Below are 19,496 nucleotides of genomic sequence, written 5' to 3'. Positions count from 1 at the left end.
CTTGCTGATATGCTGCACATGCATGGAATGTCTCCTCCAAGTGGTGTGACTTGAATGCTATGTGAAAATAATAACTAAGAATCCATCACGTCTTTTGCACAGCTCCTTTTTGATTACAATTTTTATTACAGCGAGAAATGCTAAAAATTAAATAAATTAATAAATCTCAAGCTGAAATAAACCAGAATTATCCTATTAAGTGTGACATGGTACAACATATGGTTAAAATCAGTGGTCAATGGTCCTGTGTGCATGTGTGTGTGTGTAGTATGTACTGTATCTGTTTTTAGCACCATTAGAGTGAAGACCCCGTGAATACCAGCAGGGCCCCTACACAAATCTGGACCAGATGTGAACTCTACTGCTTAACCAAAACATGCACGCACAAGCACACACACACACACATACAAGCACACACACACAAACGCACAAACAAGAAACAGCACATTACCAGTTTCAAATTTTGAACTCGAACTATATTTGCGGTCTACTGTTTAGTTTAGCCAACATGATTATGTGTAATGCTATTATCACAGTAATCTGTCCCAATGAGATCATAGCTCACCTTCAGCGCAGTCAATAGAAGGTTTGAGGTTATTAAAGTGCAAACATCAACAGATAGAAAACTACCCAAACTAAGTCCTGTGGGCGTGACCTGGATAAATCCTGAGGCATTAAGTAGGCTGTGTTGTGGAAACATTGGATCAAAGACACACACCTCTGTGTCTCTCTCTCTCTCGCACACACACACATACTAGAGCAAAGGAGGCTCAAACACACATATTGACAGATGACGTGCTAAAATGCAGAGAGAAAGTGAGTCTGTTGTAGTATCTGTGAAAAGTCAATACATATTGAAAAGACAGAAAAGAGTTCCTTCTTGTGCATGGTATAGAAACAAGGGGCTCTAAGGCTACATTCATTTTCAGAGAACACAGACGTTTCCTACATTTAGGACTAGCTTCCTCACTATTCCAACATATAAACACCCTTAAAACTGAGATTATAGGAAATGCTGCTCACCCTGTTTTAAACTGAAAACAGTGGGATTGCAGTTTATTGTCAATGGGAGGCTGCTAAGAACCACTGTCAAATGGGATCATTTGTCAATAATCGATCTCCATTAAGATTAAGTGTGACTGTGGTAGTATGTCTATAGACCTATATAAAGACCATTTGGTAGCAATGCTCTGTGTCAGCAGGACACATGCACATGTCTGTGTTACATAACTTGTTGAACGTTTTATTGGCATCGGTTGCCTTACAGCCGCCTGTAACACTGATCTCATACCTAATATTGACATGACTGTCTGTAGAGATTATGTAAGCACCGATCATCTGATCGGATCATTTTATTATTAGTACAGTAGTATATTGTATATTTTATAATGTGATCTTTGCAAGGTTATGGCTTTTAGTGTGTATTCCATTTTCATTTAAGTCATAAACATATCTTGTATTCATCTATCATGTATGACAGTGTAATTCACAAGCAAAGCGGTGTCCTCAGTTCACCTTAAAAACTATTTTTATTCTGTGCAGAAGTCAACAGCGAAAATCCAGCTCTGCACACGGGGCAGAGTGGTGTTAAGGGAGGTAATAAACCTCACTCAACCCCTCACCCAAGCACACACATAAAAGCAGCATGTCCTCCTCCCCACCTCCCTTCATTCTACTGTCCCCTCCGCTTCTCTTTGCCCTGACCCGGCCCTTGCTTCTTTTCTTGCCTTTCCCTCTATCCATCGGAATAAATCGTTCTGCTACCCATGGTCCTTTTCCATAGAATTGCACAGTGTGTAATTTGTCTTTGAAGGTTTTTTTTCCTTTCAGAGATGTCCCCGAAAAGACTCAAGTATCTCAAGTATCAATAAATGATTTTCAGGACTTTTACTTTTAACATGCCAGAAGGCCAAAAATAGATCCTCCCATTGTCCTTGAAATATGTCTGAGGGGTGACGCATAGATGTCGGGCTCATTTCCCAAACGTATTCCTTGTCACCTGCACTATATCTCCCCACACGAATAGCAACATTCCTCTTCCTGATAATTATGAATGATTCTGCCCTTCCCCCATTCTGTGTGCAGCCCTTTCCCTTCATATCGCACAGCGATGTAATTAATCACATAGACACCCTGCTAGTCTTAATACTAAGGGTGCCCTCTTTTCCTCTACTCTTCTAGCTCTGTCTACCTCAATCTCTTTCAGTGCCTCACTATCTCATTCTCACACACACACATACTTGCATAGTTTGAAGCTCTCATTAATCCCTTGTTCACACAGAAAAGCTTGAGTAGGATCATTTGGGGTCTAGCATTGCCCTGTTTTCTGTTCACTGGAAGACTATGCACCACCATGCCACTGCCTTTTTCCCCCTCTGTGTGCATGTGTGTTACGCTGTCATCGATGCCCATACGCCAAAATAAGTACCATAATCGTTGCATGGACACTTGGCTTCTGGTCTACCTCTATTTTTAGATCATCAGATGATGAAATAGTTGAAGATCTTAAAAAGGGCAGGCAGCATGTCACCACAGGACCGTTCCAAATCCAGGACAGAGGAGGAAAACTCAAACCAGATTCACTCTGACTATATTATTTTAAATCCACCAGCAGTGCTTCACTAAATATATTAAGTCTGTTCCCTGGTATTTTACTGACAGATGGCCTGTCCTTCCTGGAATGGCTTGTTTTCTTCATTTATTTTTAGATTTTGAGATATTTCACTGTAGAGTATATTTAGTATATACTAAGGACATCATTTACAGATTTTGCTCTCCAGCCCTGTTCTCCAGGAAACCTCTGTTGAGGGTTGACTTACTTACTTTATTACTTATTTAGCCAAGAAAATAGTAAAGGTATTTGTTGCAGTTTGCCTGTGAAAGCTTGTTGGTTTGTTGGGTTAACCACCATTCATACCACCTATGTTTTTGTTGGTTTCCTGATGACCATGGCTCAGTCTTTATAGTTAGGTTGTTAATGTGTGAGAAGATTTTTTCCCATATTCTTTATAGAAAAGTTTATTTATTCACATCTGCAGTATTTAGTATGTGGTACAGCTTAATTTCTTTTTAAAAACTAAACAACACAAGGATGAGAAAATACATTTGTGCTTCTTAACTCTCCTGTGAGTCTGTTTATCCTTCTGTCTGTGCCTGAATAAATCATCCTGTCTTAGCTGAGATGTTTCTGTTGTCTGTGTACTTTGTGTGTGTGTATGTGTGTGCATGTGTGTGTTCTTGGCAGGCAGAGTTGCTTCGTAGCTTAAGGACGGCGTGTCCTGGAACTCAGGGTTGATAAAGCCCATGTCCTGTGTTGTCCCGAAGCAAAGAGTGCATATCTGGTACCCTGCACTATGCAATAATATACATATATGTGTTTATAAATGTAAATAAATACATGTGACTTTTTTCCAGCTGCAAATCATAAAAAAAATCCTGTCACAGATTTCCCTGCAGCTTCTTGTGTTTCATGTGCCTGATCCTCCTTCCAAAGTGTGTATGTGTGTGTGTCTTCCCGCTGTGACCATGAGCCATATGCTGCATGGGAACTGAGGTGACCGTCCAGCTCTAATCATATCACACTGACCCGATGAAGACTTACTAGAGTAGCATGACTAACCACGTCTTTGCACTGGCCTGTGCTGATTGGCTGTTTTATGTGGGATGGGTCAGCCAACTCCCCCACCTCAGGCAAATGGATTGGAGGAAATGTAAGAGTAAACAAGGGGTTCTTTGAGCATGTGGTCTCACACAACAGGAGATACACTCGCAATGCAGGCAAAGAAAGTGAGAGGAGAGGGCGATGAAGACAGATGGGAGAGAGCATGACATTGCAGCAGATAGGCCTCTGTGATGATGAGCAGGCTTTTTATAATTTAACAAGGTCACAGGTCTTGGAGAGCAGTCTGTGTATGTGTGTGCTTTAACTACGGTTTAGCTCGATTTAATTTACAATATATTAATATTGATATTATAGATTAGCTATGATAAGAAATTGAAATCCATTTTTTGAATTGATTCAACATTAAAGTGTGTAAGTGTGCCCCATGAAGACCCTAACATATTTCCAAAACTGTGACAAAAGAAGTAAGAAAATAACAGGATTACTTCTGCCACATACACAACTTACACACAACTTGGACACACACATGCACACACACACACACACACAGGAGAGAGAGAGAAAGAGAGACCAGCCACTGGCCGGGAAATGCACATATGATTGAAGAGAATGGAATGTTCTGTCTCCAGTCCAGAGCTCAGGGCTAGCTGGAACCTGGACCAAGACTGTGTGTCTCTGAGTGTGTGTGTGTCTGTGTAGGTTAACAGTATAAATAACCGTCCTCTCGGTGGTGTTAGCACAGACCAGCCAGGCAGTTTATTTATAAACTGCCTCATACGTGTCAAAGGCCTGCATTTCGTCTACAGCCAGCACCACCTTGCTATTTTTTTTTTCACTCCTCCAACATACATTCATACAAATCACCTCTGCATGCATGATTCACGCTTTTTGAGGGTGATGTGACCACATACTTAACTCTACCCTATATATAGAATTATTATGTACACTGTATTGTGTCTGAAATTAAAGGTAGGGTAGGAGATTTCATTCTGATGCACTTTTTGTTAAATTAGTGTAACTTCTCTTTACAATCCGATAGCAACCAATTAGTTCGGCAGTTTAGCTTTAAAACGAAGAATATTAATCATCTGTGGAAAATATAAAATGCTAAAAACATCAGCCAATCCTGCGAGGCACCCCTGCGCGTATAGTTGGCTGGTTGTCACTCTCTTCCTGCTCTGCGTGCATCAGAGGTACGTGCATGATGGCCGAAGTCACAGACTGGTTGGGAGGCGTAGCTTTGGGGTGAACTCCGAGAGAACGGGGCGTGTATTTACTTTCAAAATCTGGCTGACTCTCACTGAGTTTTCAAAATCTCCTACCCTACCTTTAAACATTATCAGTAGCATTTATTTGTACATATTTGTATGCTATTTGTTATAAGCAAACAAGCAAGAATGATGACAGCAAATGCATCATCATGTAGGATTCTTGTTCTTATTAGATAGGTATTGATTTACTAAATCATACATGAGTACCTTATTGTCTCCTGTTGTATTGTGGCTAAATAAAACCTTTAGGTTTAGTTTGTATTGTCCTCTAAATGATACGATAATTTAATGTCATTGAGTAATTTGATAAAGTCTTATGCTTGTCAATGGCTCGTCCTGATTGGTAACAAATGTTGAGCTGGTTGTCTCCCTTGACCCAGCAGCAGTCACTGTTGACATTAAACTCAGATTAGTGCTGGTTTACATAATGGCTGATAAAGTGTTATGTTTGGTTATGACTCACACACACACACAAAGGAACACACGAACACACACATCTACAGTACACACAGTGTGTCAGTGGGTGGTTAAGTATACAAGAGGTGTTAGGCTCAGGTCAGAGAGTTTGTCCGATCGCTGAAATGAGAGCAGAGGGTTAAAGGGGTGGGGCTAAAGATGTCGTCAATGAGGTGAGAGCTGCAACCTCAGAGCATTTTGACCTTTGACTGAGCGCTGTCTCCTGACTCCAAGACACTTCAACTGTCTAAGAAAATGTTTTTTTTCCTGCAGCAATAAGTACTCTTTTTCAGATAAGTGGTGTCTGTGTCCACCACTACATAGACCTACATAGTGGAATGTGGCAAAATGAAACTGGCCCACTGCATATATTTGAGTTCAGATGCATGTAGTCGCTGGGTGATGAAATACACTTGCAACACCATCCAGACCCTCCCTTTTCTGTACTGCCTGGCTACATAAACCAGCTTCACTCCACCAATCACAGCTGCTGGAGCTAATACAGCTACAGCCAATTAGAGTGCATTCTTAGAATCATCGGGACCAATCAGAGAAATGTGATTCTGAAATACCCTTTGGGGTGCTAATTTCTATACATTTATACTGAGTGAATTTTCTTCCTTTAAAATTGTCAATGTGGACAAACCTTCCATATTCAGATTTGCATAAATTCAAATATATGAGTTTACCTATGCACCTTCAGAAATGAGACAATTGAGAGAAAGGAGGGAGAGAGATTCCTAGCGTGGTTGCTGACAGTGATTAATTGTTCCCACATGTTGCTGACGGACAAAAAGGTCTCTGTGTTCCTGAGCTCTGGCTGCAGCTGGTCCACACACACCCACACACGCACGCACAAACACAGCTGGGGCCTATCGCACGAAGCAAGTTCAGCTATGTCAGGCTACTTTGAGTTAGTCGGCTTCACGAAACTGTACCACTGACAAACCTGGATAACTGATATCATCATCAGTTGACAATTTGATCTGAACTTTCATCTTTCTGTGGAAAACATCAAGAGAGAGCACTTTTTATTATTATTATTTGACATCAACACATTATTAATTATTATATTAATTTTGCTAAACCCAAAGAGTTGTTGTTGCATCTTGGTTGTCAGGCAACAGGTGTCCACCGTGTTTCCAGTCTTTATGCCTAGTTAAGCTAACCATCTGCTGGCCACAAGGTCATATTTAAACCAACAGATTGGAGAGTGATATCAATTTTCTAGTGTTAGCCAAAAGTGTTTTTTTCAAGCATATATTAAAAACAACACCCAAAAAGGATTTCTACCTTTGTGAAACAGCTGACTTAATGCTCACTTGAGAACGGATGTAAAGAAATCCCAATGCAAAAAGAGAAACTTCCAAAAATCCTTTAACTAGGCAAGTGTCAGCAGTGTTGTTATCCATCGGAAAGCTTCTTCTAAAAGCTGTGTTGCTGTATGTATGCCTGTGTGTGCTTTTTGGTTCCTGTGGCTGCATAGTAGGAGCTATGAATCAGAACTGCTGTCTCAGTGAGCTGTTTTTATTAATGGGCTTTGGGAATACCCCAGAGGAGCCACAGTAGTGAGCATACACAGCATCCCACTCACACTGTGATGTGCCACGTACATACAGTTAAAAAAAAACACACTAAACCGTACAGTTCATATTCGGTGAATAACATAAGATGACAAAGGCATGTTTTTTTTCAGTCATCAAATTGTTTTTCTTTTCCTTAACTGCCTGTGCTTTGGTAGCAGATGTCCCTTTTGTTTTTTACTGCTGCTCCATCATGAAGAGTTATGAAAAATCTAACTCACCATTTGGAGGATACAAGTAGTGGCACAGAAAAGAGAAACTATAAACAAGTGACTTTGTTAGAGAAAAAGGATGAAGCAAGGGAAAAGAACTGATGAAGTGTCAAGTGTTGGCAGGTGAATGTTAGCAAGAGTGAAACTCACATTCCATTCATTCTCTTCTCATTCATCCCACCAAAAGTTGTTTTTCCTTTGCGAAATCCATCTTCTGTCATTATTTACATCTTCCTGGCAGCTGGAAACATTTTACTGTGTGTGTGTGTAAGATGTTCTGCAATAAAACAGCATTACGTCATGCCTCGAGAGATGCTGGCAGAGGATAAACACTGGTCTCCCTGGTATTTCTTCTCATCTTACCTCATCGCACAGTCACACCAACACACACACACATGCCATTCATGATTTAGTGCAACTTCTTATAGATTTTCTAATGCACAGCAGTGGTCAGAGAGAAAGCATGAGGGCTTGAAGAAATGGCTTATAAGAACACACATACATTTCAAATCTACACACACCCAAAGGGGTCACGGGTTCATTTTGGCCCCTGAGACTTTCTTTCCCTGCCAACACTGCATCCAGAAACGTAATTTAACTCTGCTCTCTCTAATTTCTGATTGAACTGCTTTTGACCAGAATAACAGTCCAAACCAAATTGTCCTGTAAACTGTTGCCCAGGAAAGACGAGACTGCTTCATGGAAAACAATATTGTGATTCCCACAAAAACTCGAAAATGTTGGTCTTTGCTGGGTTGAACCCAGAAATCTGTTCTGTTTTAGGGAGTAAAAATATACATAGAAGGAAAACGGACAGGGAAAAAATGCGTTCATGTTGTGGATGGCGGTTGGGTTGTTTATATGAGAGGATATAGCATAGCCTCAGAGTCCCTCAGGGCCCATAAGAGCTATGTCTTTGTGAAACAACAGAAACTGCGGAAGAGGGAGGGGGTATGGAAAGAGAAGGAGACTGAGGTGAAATAATGAATTCAACAAGGCCTTGAGTAGATTGTAGGGTACAAAGGGAAGAAGAAAACCAAAAGAAGAAAGTGCAATGATAGCTTAAGGCAAGTTAGAAGGATTATAATCATATACATTAATGATCCAAAAGAGAATTCATTAAAATGCAGATTTATAATTATGTCCTATATAAGTGGAAATTCAATCATCATTGTGCTGTAATATATAGGAACCATGAAATGATGTCTTCTTGAGCAACCAGATGGCTGCAAGTGCATGTTTGCGTGGGTGTCTGTGTGTGCAGGGGAGTACTCCAGATGGACATGTACATGAGTATAATTCACGGATCAAGTGAAGTTGGAATTTCAAGTCTTAAATAACTGTGTAACCAGAGCTTACATCATACAATCTGTATTTTAATTAACATTAATCAGTTGAAAAAATGAAGCTAAAATGAACTGACATCCTTAAAGTGTAAACTTGTGTTGCAGTTCCTTTATATCGGCTGAGATCCAAGCATGTCATTACCCACAGCCTTACTGTTCTTCGTGGGAGCCCTGTGTGTGTTCGATATCACCACTGACTTCAACAGTCCGTGGCCACATCAGCAGCATGCTAAAAACGTCAATACAAATATGGCGACTGCCAGGAATTCAATAATCTTTCTCTGGTGATCATGAACGTGTGTGTTAACTCCACCACATATTTATTAAGATATTGTAGTTGGAGCCAAAGTTGAGGCCAGACAACAGACCGGCATTTATATTCATATAGCCACAGTGGTGTTGTTACAAAAATATGTGCACACTTTCTACAAAATAAATGTAAACTATTAACAAGTCAGCAGTACGACAACAAGTCATTCAATAGATGCTGAATTACAGTATGGGCCTTTAATGTGTATATTTGTCTACGTGTTGTGAATAAAACTCTGTCATGTGCACCAGTTCCCCCATAATGACCCTCACAAGGAAGCAGCTTAGAGCTGATCAATACACACCAACCAAGACCAAGCACACATACGCACATGATCTGACACACAGGGGCTCTTTGTCTGTCATTCATAATTGAGGAGACGCTTGATTATAGACCACCATCTCTTTTTTTCTTTCTTTTTTTCCTTTTATACCCACCACACAAAAGCTACAGCAAGAACAATGTAGACATCAGCACTAAGTGCTGCTCCACGTTTATGTGAGCCTGTCTATATTTAGTGGATGAACAATTGAAACAATGAGCTTTGTGCTTTGTTTGTATGTCTAGTCACATTACAGTGGAATCAGGGGTAGTGGGTGGTTTATGGATCAGTGTTCTTAGACTTAATGAGAGGTTTTCATTGAATGTTGTATTGGCAAAAGGAAAGAATGAATACAACAAATCAATACTGATGACAGTTATAGTTTAACTGTTTCAAAAGGCTTTCGCACACATCGCTCAATGTAATCTCTTCTCTTTGTTTCGCAGAACTCCATCCGGCACAACCTTTCTCTCCACAGTCGATTCATCCGTGTCCAGAACGAAGGAACAGGAAAGAGTTCCTGGTGGATGATCAACCCGGAGGGAGGAAAAGGTGGCAAGGCTCCGCGTCGAAGGGCAGTTTCCATGGACAACAGCAACAAGTACACCAAGTCTGCCCGTGGCCGCGCAGCCAAGAAGAAGGCTGCCCTGCAGGCTGCGGCTGCTGCAGCAGGTGAAGGTGGTGCAGACAGTCCTTCAGGTTTGTCTAAGTGGCCTGGAAGCCCAACGTCACGCAGCAGTGAAGAGCTGGATGCCTGGACAGACTTCCGCTCTCGCACTAACTCCAATGCCAGCACACTGAGTGGCCGTCTCTCACCCATTCTGGCCAACCCTGAGCTAGATGAAGTGCCAGATGATGAGCCTCCACTCTCACCCATGCTCTACTCCAGTCCTGGCAGAGCACTGTCTCCTGGGAGCACCATGACTAATGGGAAGGCTTTGCCAACTGAGCTGCCCCGACTGGCAGACCTGGCAGGTACAATGAACCTGAACGATGGACTCACAGATGACCTGATGGATGAGCTGCTGGATAATCTGGTACCCACCACTTCCAGCCAAACCACACCAAATGGTTCCTCAGGGTTCACTTTTGGGTCCAAACCCAATGGCATGGGCTCACCCTCCTCCACTTCCTCTCCATCCCCCAACTCTTCTTCTAATGGTGGAAGTAAGGGATTCAGTAACTCCATCTTTGGCTCTCACACAACAGGCTCGTCCCTCTGTCCATCACCCATGCAGACCATCCAGGAGAACAAGCAAACGTCCTTCTCCAGCATCAGCATGTCTCGCTTTGGCAGCCAGACACTACAAGACCTGCTCAATTCTGATAGTCACAACCACAGTGATGTCATGATGACCCAGTCTGACCCACTGATGTCACAGGCCAGTGCGGCAGCCGTCATGTCCCAGAACTCCCGCCGTGGGCTAATGCTCCGTAATGATCCTGTGATGACATTCGGGACCACTGGAGGACTTCAGGGAAACCAACGGGAGATGCTGCAAAGTAACAACCACAACCAGAGCTCCATGCGATCTTTAAACGGAGGCCTGAACCTAGCCAATGAGGCTAACACTCTGGCTAATGCCAAACAGCAGCTTTTGCTTTCACCCTTGGGAGGAAACGGGTCTTCCTCCATGCAGATTGACACCTCCATCTTCCTGAATGGAACAGTAAGCAGCAGTCAAGATCGTTTCCCCACAGATCTGGACCTGGACATGTTCAACGGCAGCCTAGAGTGTGACATGGACTCTATCATCAGGAATGAACTGATGGATGCAGATGGGCTGGATTTTAACTTTGACTCTCTGGCCAACATGAATGGAGTCAGCAACTTCACAAGCACCAAGCAGACCTCTCAAAGCTGGGTACCTGGCTGAGAGGGTGGGAGCAGGTGTGTATGTCTAAGTGCAGGAGAGTGTATAAATTAGGATAACACATATCCAACACCTAAACTACAATAAATGTTGCTGTATAGAACTGATTGAGATATGTGTAAGATAGTCTGCAAGTGTAACTATATATGACTTTCTATAAAAATTTACATAATTTTGTTTAGAAATGCATCACAGTGCATCATGACTTTGTAACTGTGGACACATTTAAATGCATGTAACATGTTTAGGAGTTTCTGTCAGAAATGTCTTCACAAAGAAAAACTGCAACCTATATGTCTTCTCACTTATTAACCACTCCTGTAACCCCAAAACAAAACAATGTGCTCTGTAAAAATATACTGTAGCTCTTTTAAGAGTCTTTGTTAAAAATCATTTTTAACTTCTAAATATTCAAAACTGATCACACAATATCTCTCACCTCTCCAGGTCAGAAGTGTGTGGTGCAAGAGAAGATCAGACACACAACAACCATTTTTGCCAAACCTGCCATCAGCACAATGTAAAATAGAAATCCCATGTTTACAGAAGAAAACTTCCTCTTGAGAGCTTTACCTTCTCTCCCACACTGGTGAACCATGAACAATCCATCAGACTCCAGAGATGCTGCACATCAGTGCTCAAAGCCTCCTGCGAAACAACAACAACAACAACAACAAACAGAAAAGCTATGTCAAAACAATCACAACAAACTCACAACTCCTAGAATTATGCAATTTTTTTGACACCCAGTCTGTTGATATCAAAGAGACTTTTCAGAAGGGGTTTAAGGATTAAATATCAAGCTGAGACAGAAGGAGTGCACGGCTTAGATGTTCCCATTGAAGGCAAAAAAAAGAGACAAAAATGTAACGTGAAAAAAAATCAAGAAGTGATGTGTAAATCTGATCCGGTGGTTTCCTGGGATGTTTTATGCTGATCACAAACTGGTGATAATCTGTGTTTGTGTTTTTGGGGGATTTTCTGTTTTATCATGATTGTTTCTGGATCATACATGTACGTATACAAAGAGAACTGGTGTATTGGTGAAATGAAGAGATGGAAATAGATTCACTGAGTGGCCACTCATACATTACATGCAAACACACATACAAGACAAACCTGCCCCAGTTTGCAACTCAGAAACCTTAGAAGTACAAATGTAATGCCATGCACTTGCTGTTTTGTTGTTATAAATTGCTTGAATTAAAACTTCAGCATTCTGAGGGTTATATTACAATTATTTGAATACATATGTTTTATCCTTGTGTATATCAAACTGTAAAAAATTGAAAAAAAAGAAGAAAATCTCTATCAGGGGTTTTTGTACAGTGCAGGGCAAAGGAAAGCTCAAGAAGAAGAAGAAGAAGGGGGGGGGTAAGCTTGTGTGTCGTAGTTTTTGTAGCTTCTGGTGAGTTCTGTTGAGATCGTTTTGCAGCATATGATGTAGCCAAAATGTATACCTGTATCCTAGGGGTTGTGAACATTTCTACACCATAACAGGTGCTACATAAACAGTATTGAATCCTGTCCTAAGAGCAAGCCGTGCATTTTATATGTTCTGTTTTTCTCTTTTACTCTCTGATCTGCGGACGTCCAGAGCTGCAGCCACTCGTAGCATGATGAGGTTGTAGACAACAGTGGTAGGGGAGCAGGGTTTTAGGCTCATTTCTCTAGAAGCCATTTGTTTCTTGAGTAAAAACAATAAGCTATCTCTGTATATTGCCAAATTACTTGAAACAAACAGTAGGATATGCTGGCAGCCAAATCACGCATGCACACACACACACACACACACACACACGTGCACACACACTTACATTACAAAGACAGAAAAAAAAATAATAACAGGGATCTGTGTTCGGCTCTGCTGTTTTCTTGTCATGAGCTAGTGGGGCTTGTTATGCATATACAGAATCACTCAGGGGGGAAAAGAGAGGCTTCCCATTTAAGAAACATCAAGTCACGTTCAATGGTATTTTAACATTTCTTGACTTTTTGAAAAACGTAATGCTTTGTGTTTGTGAACTTGTAACCTGTGAAACTTTGGCCGTCAAGATGAAAGAGCAGGAAGGAAGAAAAAAACCGTCAGGATTATTATTTCCCGCAGTCTGTTATTTTTGGTTTGCTGTCATTACTTTTCTTTTTTGTTTCCCTTCTTGTTGGACTTGTGACACACACCCTCCTCATGGACACGCCTGGTGCTCCTGCAGGTGACTTCCTGTATCTCCTGAGTACATGTTGCTGTGTGTACTGTATGTGTTTATCTACAGAGTTCATTTTGGTTGAATTAATCTGACATGGATGTGTAATCCCTAACAGTGCATACAGCACAGCCGACTGTATGCATGTATGTATTTATGCATTATGAATTGTGTGAAATGCATATATACTCGCTGTATGTCCTTATATACTCATGTAGTACTTGACCCTTGGATTTTGTGATACCTCTAATGTTGAAGAAATATCGAACAACGCCGGGTAGGGAGGGAACACTGTTAGCAGCAATTTTAATTGTTGAACCAGATTTTTGAAAATGGTGGCCAGCACCATTGTTGTAGCATCTGGAGACCCTGGTACTCCTTCTCTGTTTGGGGTAGTGACACAAAGTGTATTCCCTGCTGTGTATAATAGTGTACAGACTTGTATATCACATAAAGGCCAAGGCAGAGGAGTGGGTGTGCATGGTTGGCTGGAATGATCTCCTGTGCTATCTGAGATTAAGTGCATGAGCTAGCTGAACCCCCAGCTAAACCCCCTTCCAGTGGTGCCGTCCCTTGACAGAGAAATATTGAGGAACCCTGCGCTTTCAAACACACTCTCTGAACCTATTTTTAAAATCAGGGCTTACAGAGAAGCACTTGTACCATCCTGCCACATTAAATGTTGTTATCATGACGAGTGTGTGTACAGTGACACAGATGTTCCTCAGCTTCGCACTTGATTTATTCCATGTGGATTATTGCCCATGCTCTCAGCGAGCCTCTGGTTATAACATGACAAGGTAAAAATGTCATCTGACAACCGGCTGGAGTTTCTAACACCTTGTTACATTTAAAATTTACAGAACACTATGTCATTTCTTTAGATGGGGAATCCTGAGCCATCACCTGAACTGCAAAGCATTTGAATTCATCTACACTGACTGTACTAAATAGTGTGTGAAGAAGACTGACAAGGTGAATCCAGGGAGCGCCATCGTTCTTTTAGAGGAGATATCAATCTCTGATAAACTGCAATTCTCAGTCACAGAGAATTTTGTACAATCAGTGTTAAATTGTTTTGGCTTTTCAGGCAGGTAGTTTACACTTATAGGCATGGTGAAGCAGGCCTTCCACACAACCACTCAATGCTAATGCTTATTTCAGGCGCAGAGGATCCTCTCTTGCAGCTGACACACCTGCAGCACAACACGTGCTCATTTAAAATAAAAAGCAAAAAAAAAAAACAACAAAAACTAACAAAACAAAAAAAAAACAGATAGAGACATACCACTAGATACCTTAATCACCTCTTGGACATTTCCTTTTTAATATTGAATCCTTCCATCCTTGTTAAGAAGGCCAGGCCAGCTCCCCTTCATTTCCCTATATGACCTTTGCCCTTTATTAATCTTGCTTCTTCTTGACTTGATGTTAGTGGGTATTTTTCCTGTGTATTCCATTTTGAATTGTAATCTAGTTTGTATAAGAAATGGTGCGCATGTAAATAAAGCTTGGTGAAGCTCCACACTCTGTATGTGTGTATTCGTTTTTCATGTAATTTAACAGTTAAAAAAATGACATGACATCTTTTGTTAGCTTCACATGTGTTGTTAATTCGCAATGTGTGTGTGTGTGCGTGTGTGAGTTGGAGCACTTGTGCGTGAACATATTTAACCTCACACTCCCTGCAGAACATAAATCTCCTTCTCGTGTCAGTCTGGGGGGAACCAAATAGCAAAACAACTCTGCATGTTCTGCTCTACTTCTTGGAAGTCCTCTTGCACAATGTTTGTTTTGTGTACGGCTGCATTAAATGAGTGCAGACGTACAGCAAGCCTCTGATACCTGACACTGCATGGGCCGGGTACTTTTCCTCTGCTGTTGCGAAACATAAAGAGGGATGTAGTAGGGATGGGGGGGGGGTTGTTGTTGCATGTTTGAAATGCCCCCCAGGCCTCCAACAGGCATTACCACAAATCACACACAGTCGAAAGTCTCAGCCCCCTTTCTTGCTTTCTCCCTGAACACCACATCGCCCTGATGTCACAGGTCAAGCCTGTAATCATGGAAAGATTATGTCAGATTATGTCAGAGGTTTCTGGGTGTAACTGTAAGAAACAAACAAAAAAAACTGACTGCAGCTATTCTGATAACATTAATATCAATTTATCTTTTAAAGGAATTATATTGATCTCATTGTGCTCGGGCTTCTCACTTAATTATTTACAATCAGTTTAAATTATGATCAATTGTGAGAAGACCTAAATGCCATTAAGAATTAGGATCAAATTATCATAATTATATTAAGTGATGCCGGACAGCTTTATGTTTAAAACATCCAGTCCTTCTACCTGACCTTTACTGAGATAAGTGATAGTCGGTCGCACCTACAAATTACCAAATCATTAAAACTGCTCATTTGTGAATTAAAACATTACATAAATCTTATATCTTCAATTTGTACTACTGTATTTTTTATAAAGAAAATATCTATAAATTAGTTTTAATATTCATAAAATAACTAAAAAACGTCCACAACATAAAAGCTTCCGTTTTGTAAAATAAACTGAGAAACAGACCTGAATACCTTCCAGTGGTGAGCCAGATATATTACAGTGTTCAAGTAACAATTTACTTAACTTGTTGCCCCAAACAATGATTATTATAGATACACTTCTTTTCTTTGTCAGCATTAAAACCCATTTGTGAGGCCCTAGCTCTGCTGCCATACACAATATGGTTTCACAACAACATTTGTCCACAACCACGTTTGTCATTGGTACCGAGCCTAGGACATGTGTCAGGTACTTCAGGTCTACCACGGTGGCTGTTATATTTGTTCTTATATATACAAAAAACTTCAACAAACAGAAAATCCTCTCAGTTTGCTCTGTGTCTTCAAGCTTTCTTTAATGAATAAGAGACATTTCATAACAAGCACAGAGCTCAGGGTTGACTGCATGCTCCAAAATACTAAAACTTTATGATTGAAGAAAGCAACTACAAAAACCAAAGCCACACTGAAATGGCAGTCAGCTGGTGGTCAGCTGGTCAGCTGACCGACTAAATGTCTGGTCTGGTTTCAGTCACATAAGTTTGGTCAAAGTCAGTGAGGTGACTGAATGGCTGAAAACTCCATTGTTTTTCATTGCCTATTTTAGGGCAACAACAGAACATTCATAGTTATTGCTGCCAAATTTTGTGCATCATTCTTAACCCAGCCTGATTAACAAACTCTTTTGGTTATTTAAATTCAACTCTTTTAGTTTTGACAGAGTATTAAATGTAAGTTTTAGATTCCAGATCTCCACCTACATTTTATTATTTGCCTCTGCTTTGTTCTGTGTCAGTGGGCCATTCACAGGCATTTTATAAATGTCATCTGTTATTTAATGCCGGAATCCCTTAACCTGTGAGAAGTTGTTCTTTATGTAAACATGTGAGTGGTTATACGTGCTGGGGCACTCTGAGCATGTGCATGTGTTTCACATATCACCTCAAATATGTTTACCTACCAGAAACTGATACCCGTTCAACTGTTCACATGTTATCTGTATATGTTAAAGTTCCAGATGTTCTCATGTGGGTACACCTCTGTGTATGCAAATTAAACAAATGTGTGGTTGAATTACTTTCAGTGTATGTAATTCTAGCCGAGGGAGTGGTTTGTAAAGACCATAATTTGAGTGACAGGTGTGTCCTTCTGTCTATACACTCATGTACCATCTTTTGTTTGTTCATTGTGCAGCATGTAATGTCATTGTTTGGAACTCTGTGTACAAAATCACTCAAACAGCTGATGCCTTAAGCCACCAGTTATCACATTCAAAGTGGACTAACCTTTTGTGTCTATTTTAAGAGGCGACCTACAATAGAATCTAAATTGTAATGTTCTTTTTAGGGGGAGACAAAGGTTAGTGTCATTTGTTCAATTTACAGTAGCTAACATTGCAAACACATTGTCAACATGTGCATATGATGTGTGTGTATTTCTCTATGACAGCCACAGAATATAACACCAGCTTAGAAACATAGCCTGGTCTGAAAAATGTCAATTAGAAATCATTCCATTATTACCGGTACATCATTTTTTCAGAATGACAAAGGATGCTAGAAGCACTGATTCGAACACCAGTGTGGGAGCACAACAGACTTCAAGCTCAAGTTCACTATGATATTTGGACATTTTCCTTCCACTGATACGTTCAACAAGCATTGTGTGAAACTGTTCACATAAATGTAGTACAAGAGGTACAAAGGAAGAATCCACCATCTTGCACCAACCTGCAAAGCACAACAAAGACAGACAGGGTCTTATTAAATTACTGACCAATCTGAGGTATGGCCTTAGATTCAAAGGTCTGGATTTAATCTTACAATATGCCTGATCTGGCCGTGGAGAATGTTGTTTACGTCAGTGTTTGTAAAGCCAGCTTTGTGAGTCAGAGTCTCACCTATTGTGACAGCTATAAGACCTCATAAGAAGACCTGATGTCACCTGACGAAAGAAGAAACCAAGGATCGGCCAGCCGAAGAAGAGACAGCTTTTAAAATGGTGACAATCACCACTAATGTCTGAGCAAAAAACTCAGCTCAATCAGATATGATCTTAATGTTAGGTTATTAGGAACAGAAATGTTATCATTTGAAGTAGATTTGATTAAAATGTTCACACACAAGAAACACGATGGATTGAATTTACAATTGTGTGCTACTACATTATTAATGACTCACAGCTCATGACCTATGACTAAACTCTGTTTTCTAATTCCAGTGATGTACAGATTCTTGCCCCACCTTCAAATTTGGCGACTTGTAATACATATGAGCAACCTCGCTGTTTGATGTGGGTGGACAGCACATCCAACAAACTCCTTCGGAATCATAACAAAGGCTTAAGTGTTAATAATGTTGCAATTGAAACAAGGAAAACAGAGACAACTGCCTGGCCGGACCGGAGAGTGAGGAGCCACTCTGGCTTCTGGCTTCCAACGCTGTTATTCATAATGACAGGTTGTATGACAGGTTGGGCATAAGCTGAAACAAGCTGAGTACAGAGTAATAGGATGACAGACAGAATAGGCATGCAGTGTCTATCTGTCTATCTATCCATTCCTTGTCCTGCACACATGCGCTGCCTGGCTAATGAGAAGTTAGAGTCATCATGTGGTGTGGGGTTCAAAGTGTAAACAAGATGGAGATGTGATGGATCTGTTGAGATATAGCCATTAGTGGGCTTGTCACCCCCCCCCCTAACCCTAACCCCCCCCCCCCCCCCCCAGCACTGACACTGCCCTACTGATGGATGTGTTCGGGCTTCTCTTAATCGTGATAGCTTGCCTCTCGCCTGATCTCTGTACCTTATCTGAACTGCTGCCCCACAAACACACACCATACACACATACACACACATGCATTAATTGCTGCTGGCGGAACGAGGATGGATGGATGACACAGGGGGCGGGAGACCTGAGAACTAAGCAGTCGTAAACGATACTTCTGTGTGTGTGTGTGTGAGTGAGAGAGAGAGAGAGCGTGCATGCGCACGCTAAGTGCTGCAGAGGAATGATGTCATCCTTGTAATGGCACACTGGCACAGAGCGGTTGAGCATTGTCCCGCAGCACCTCCATTCACAGGCTGTGATCAGCGTCATCAAGGCAGATTATAGCAACTAACAGCCTGTGGTGGGACAACAGATCCTTTTCACACTGTGCAGCCTTTTTGTACATTACAGATTCAAACACACACACACACACACATGAACATGTACCAACATCATCATGTTCTAGACAGCACTACAAATGAAAAACAGACCTTCAGTGTTTTTTCGTTTTAGATTTACAGTATCATCCCATATGGACACATCACAAGTACAAGCATGAGAGGATGTGATGCACAGTATTGTGTGAAATGTGACAGGCAGAGGTGAGGTGTGATACAATGACAGAAATAGAGATAGGGGAGGAAGTGATAAGAACTGTGAGAGTCAGAGGTGGCAGCATGTTGAAACTGGCATGTTCTAATATAATAATATTCCCAGCGCTAGAGGTGCCTTGAATATTATCACAATAGCTGTAGGTTATACTAAAGAGCAAACTCACAACACAACATCAGAGAATAATTATCTCTATCTCTTTGATTATACTTCCCTGCAGATGTGCACACGGATAGCTGTAGACACCATTAACACATTGATGCTTTCAAGTCTGTGTTTATGGGCACATCACAGTCATCATACATGTACAGTGAATATTTGTTCTCAAAAGATCACAGAAAGTGAGTCTTTCTGCATTTTCGG

The 19,496-nt window shown here is 41.0% G+C and overlaps 1 protein-coding gene across 1 annotated transcript in view; it reads left to right on the top strand.

The window, feature by feature from the left end:
* The window catches only part of foxo3b (forkhead box O3b), a 34,254-nt gene extending 19,784 nt beyond the window's left edge, over positions 1-14,470 (top strand). The window contains exons 3-4 of the mRNA XM_028396657.1: positions 9,569-11,013; positions 11,444-14,470. Coding sequence (XP_028252458.1) covers positions 9,569-10,999 — 1,431 coding nt within the window. The 3' untranslated portion in view covers positions 11,000-11,013; positions 11,444-14,470. The remainder of the gene's footprint in view (positions 1-9,568; positions 11,014-11,443) is intronic.
* The last annotated feature ends 5,026 nt before the right edge of the window (positions 14,471-19,496 follow it).

Source organism: Parambassis ranga, chromosome 24 (assembly GCF_900634625.1).
Source record: "Parambassis ranga chromosome 24, fParRan2.1, whole genome shotgun sequence".
NCBI lineage: Eukaryota > Metazoa > Chordata > Actinopteri > Ambassidae > Parambassis > Parambassis ranga.
Note: the sequence above shows the minus strand (reverse complement) of the source record. Positions and strands in the feature narration are given on the sequence as shown.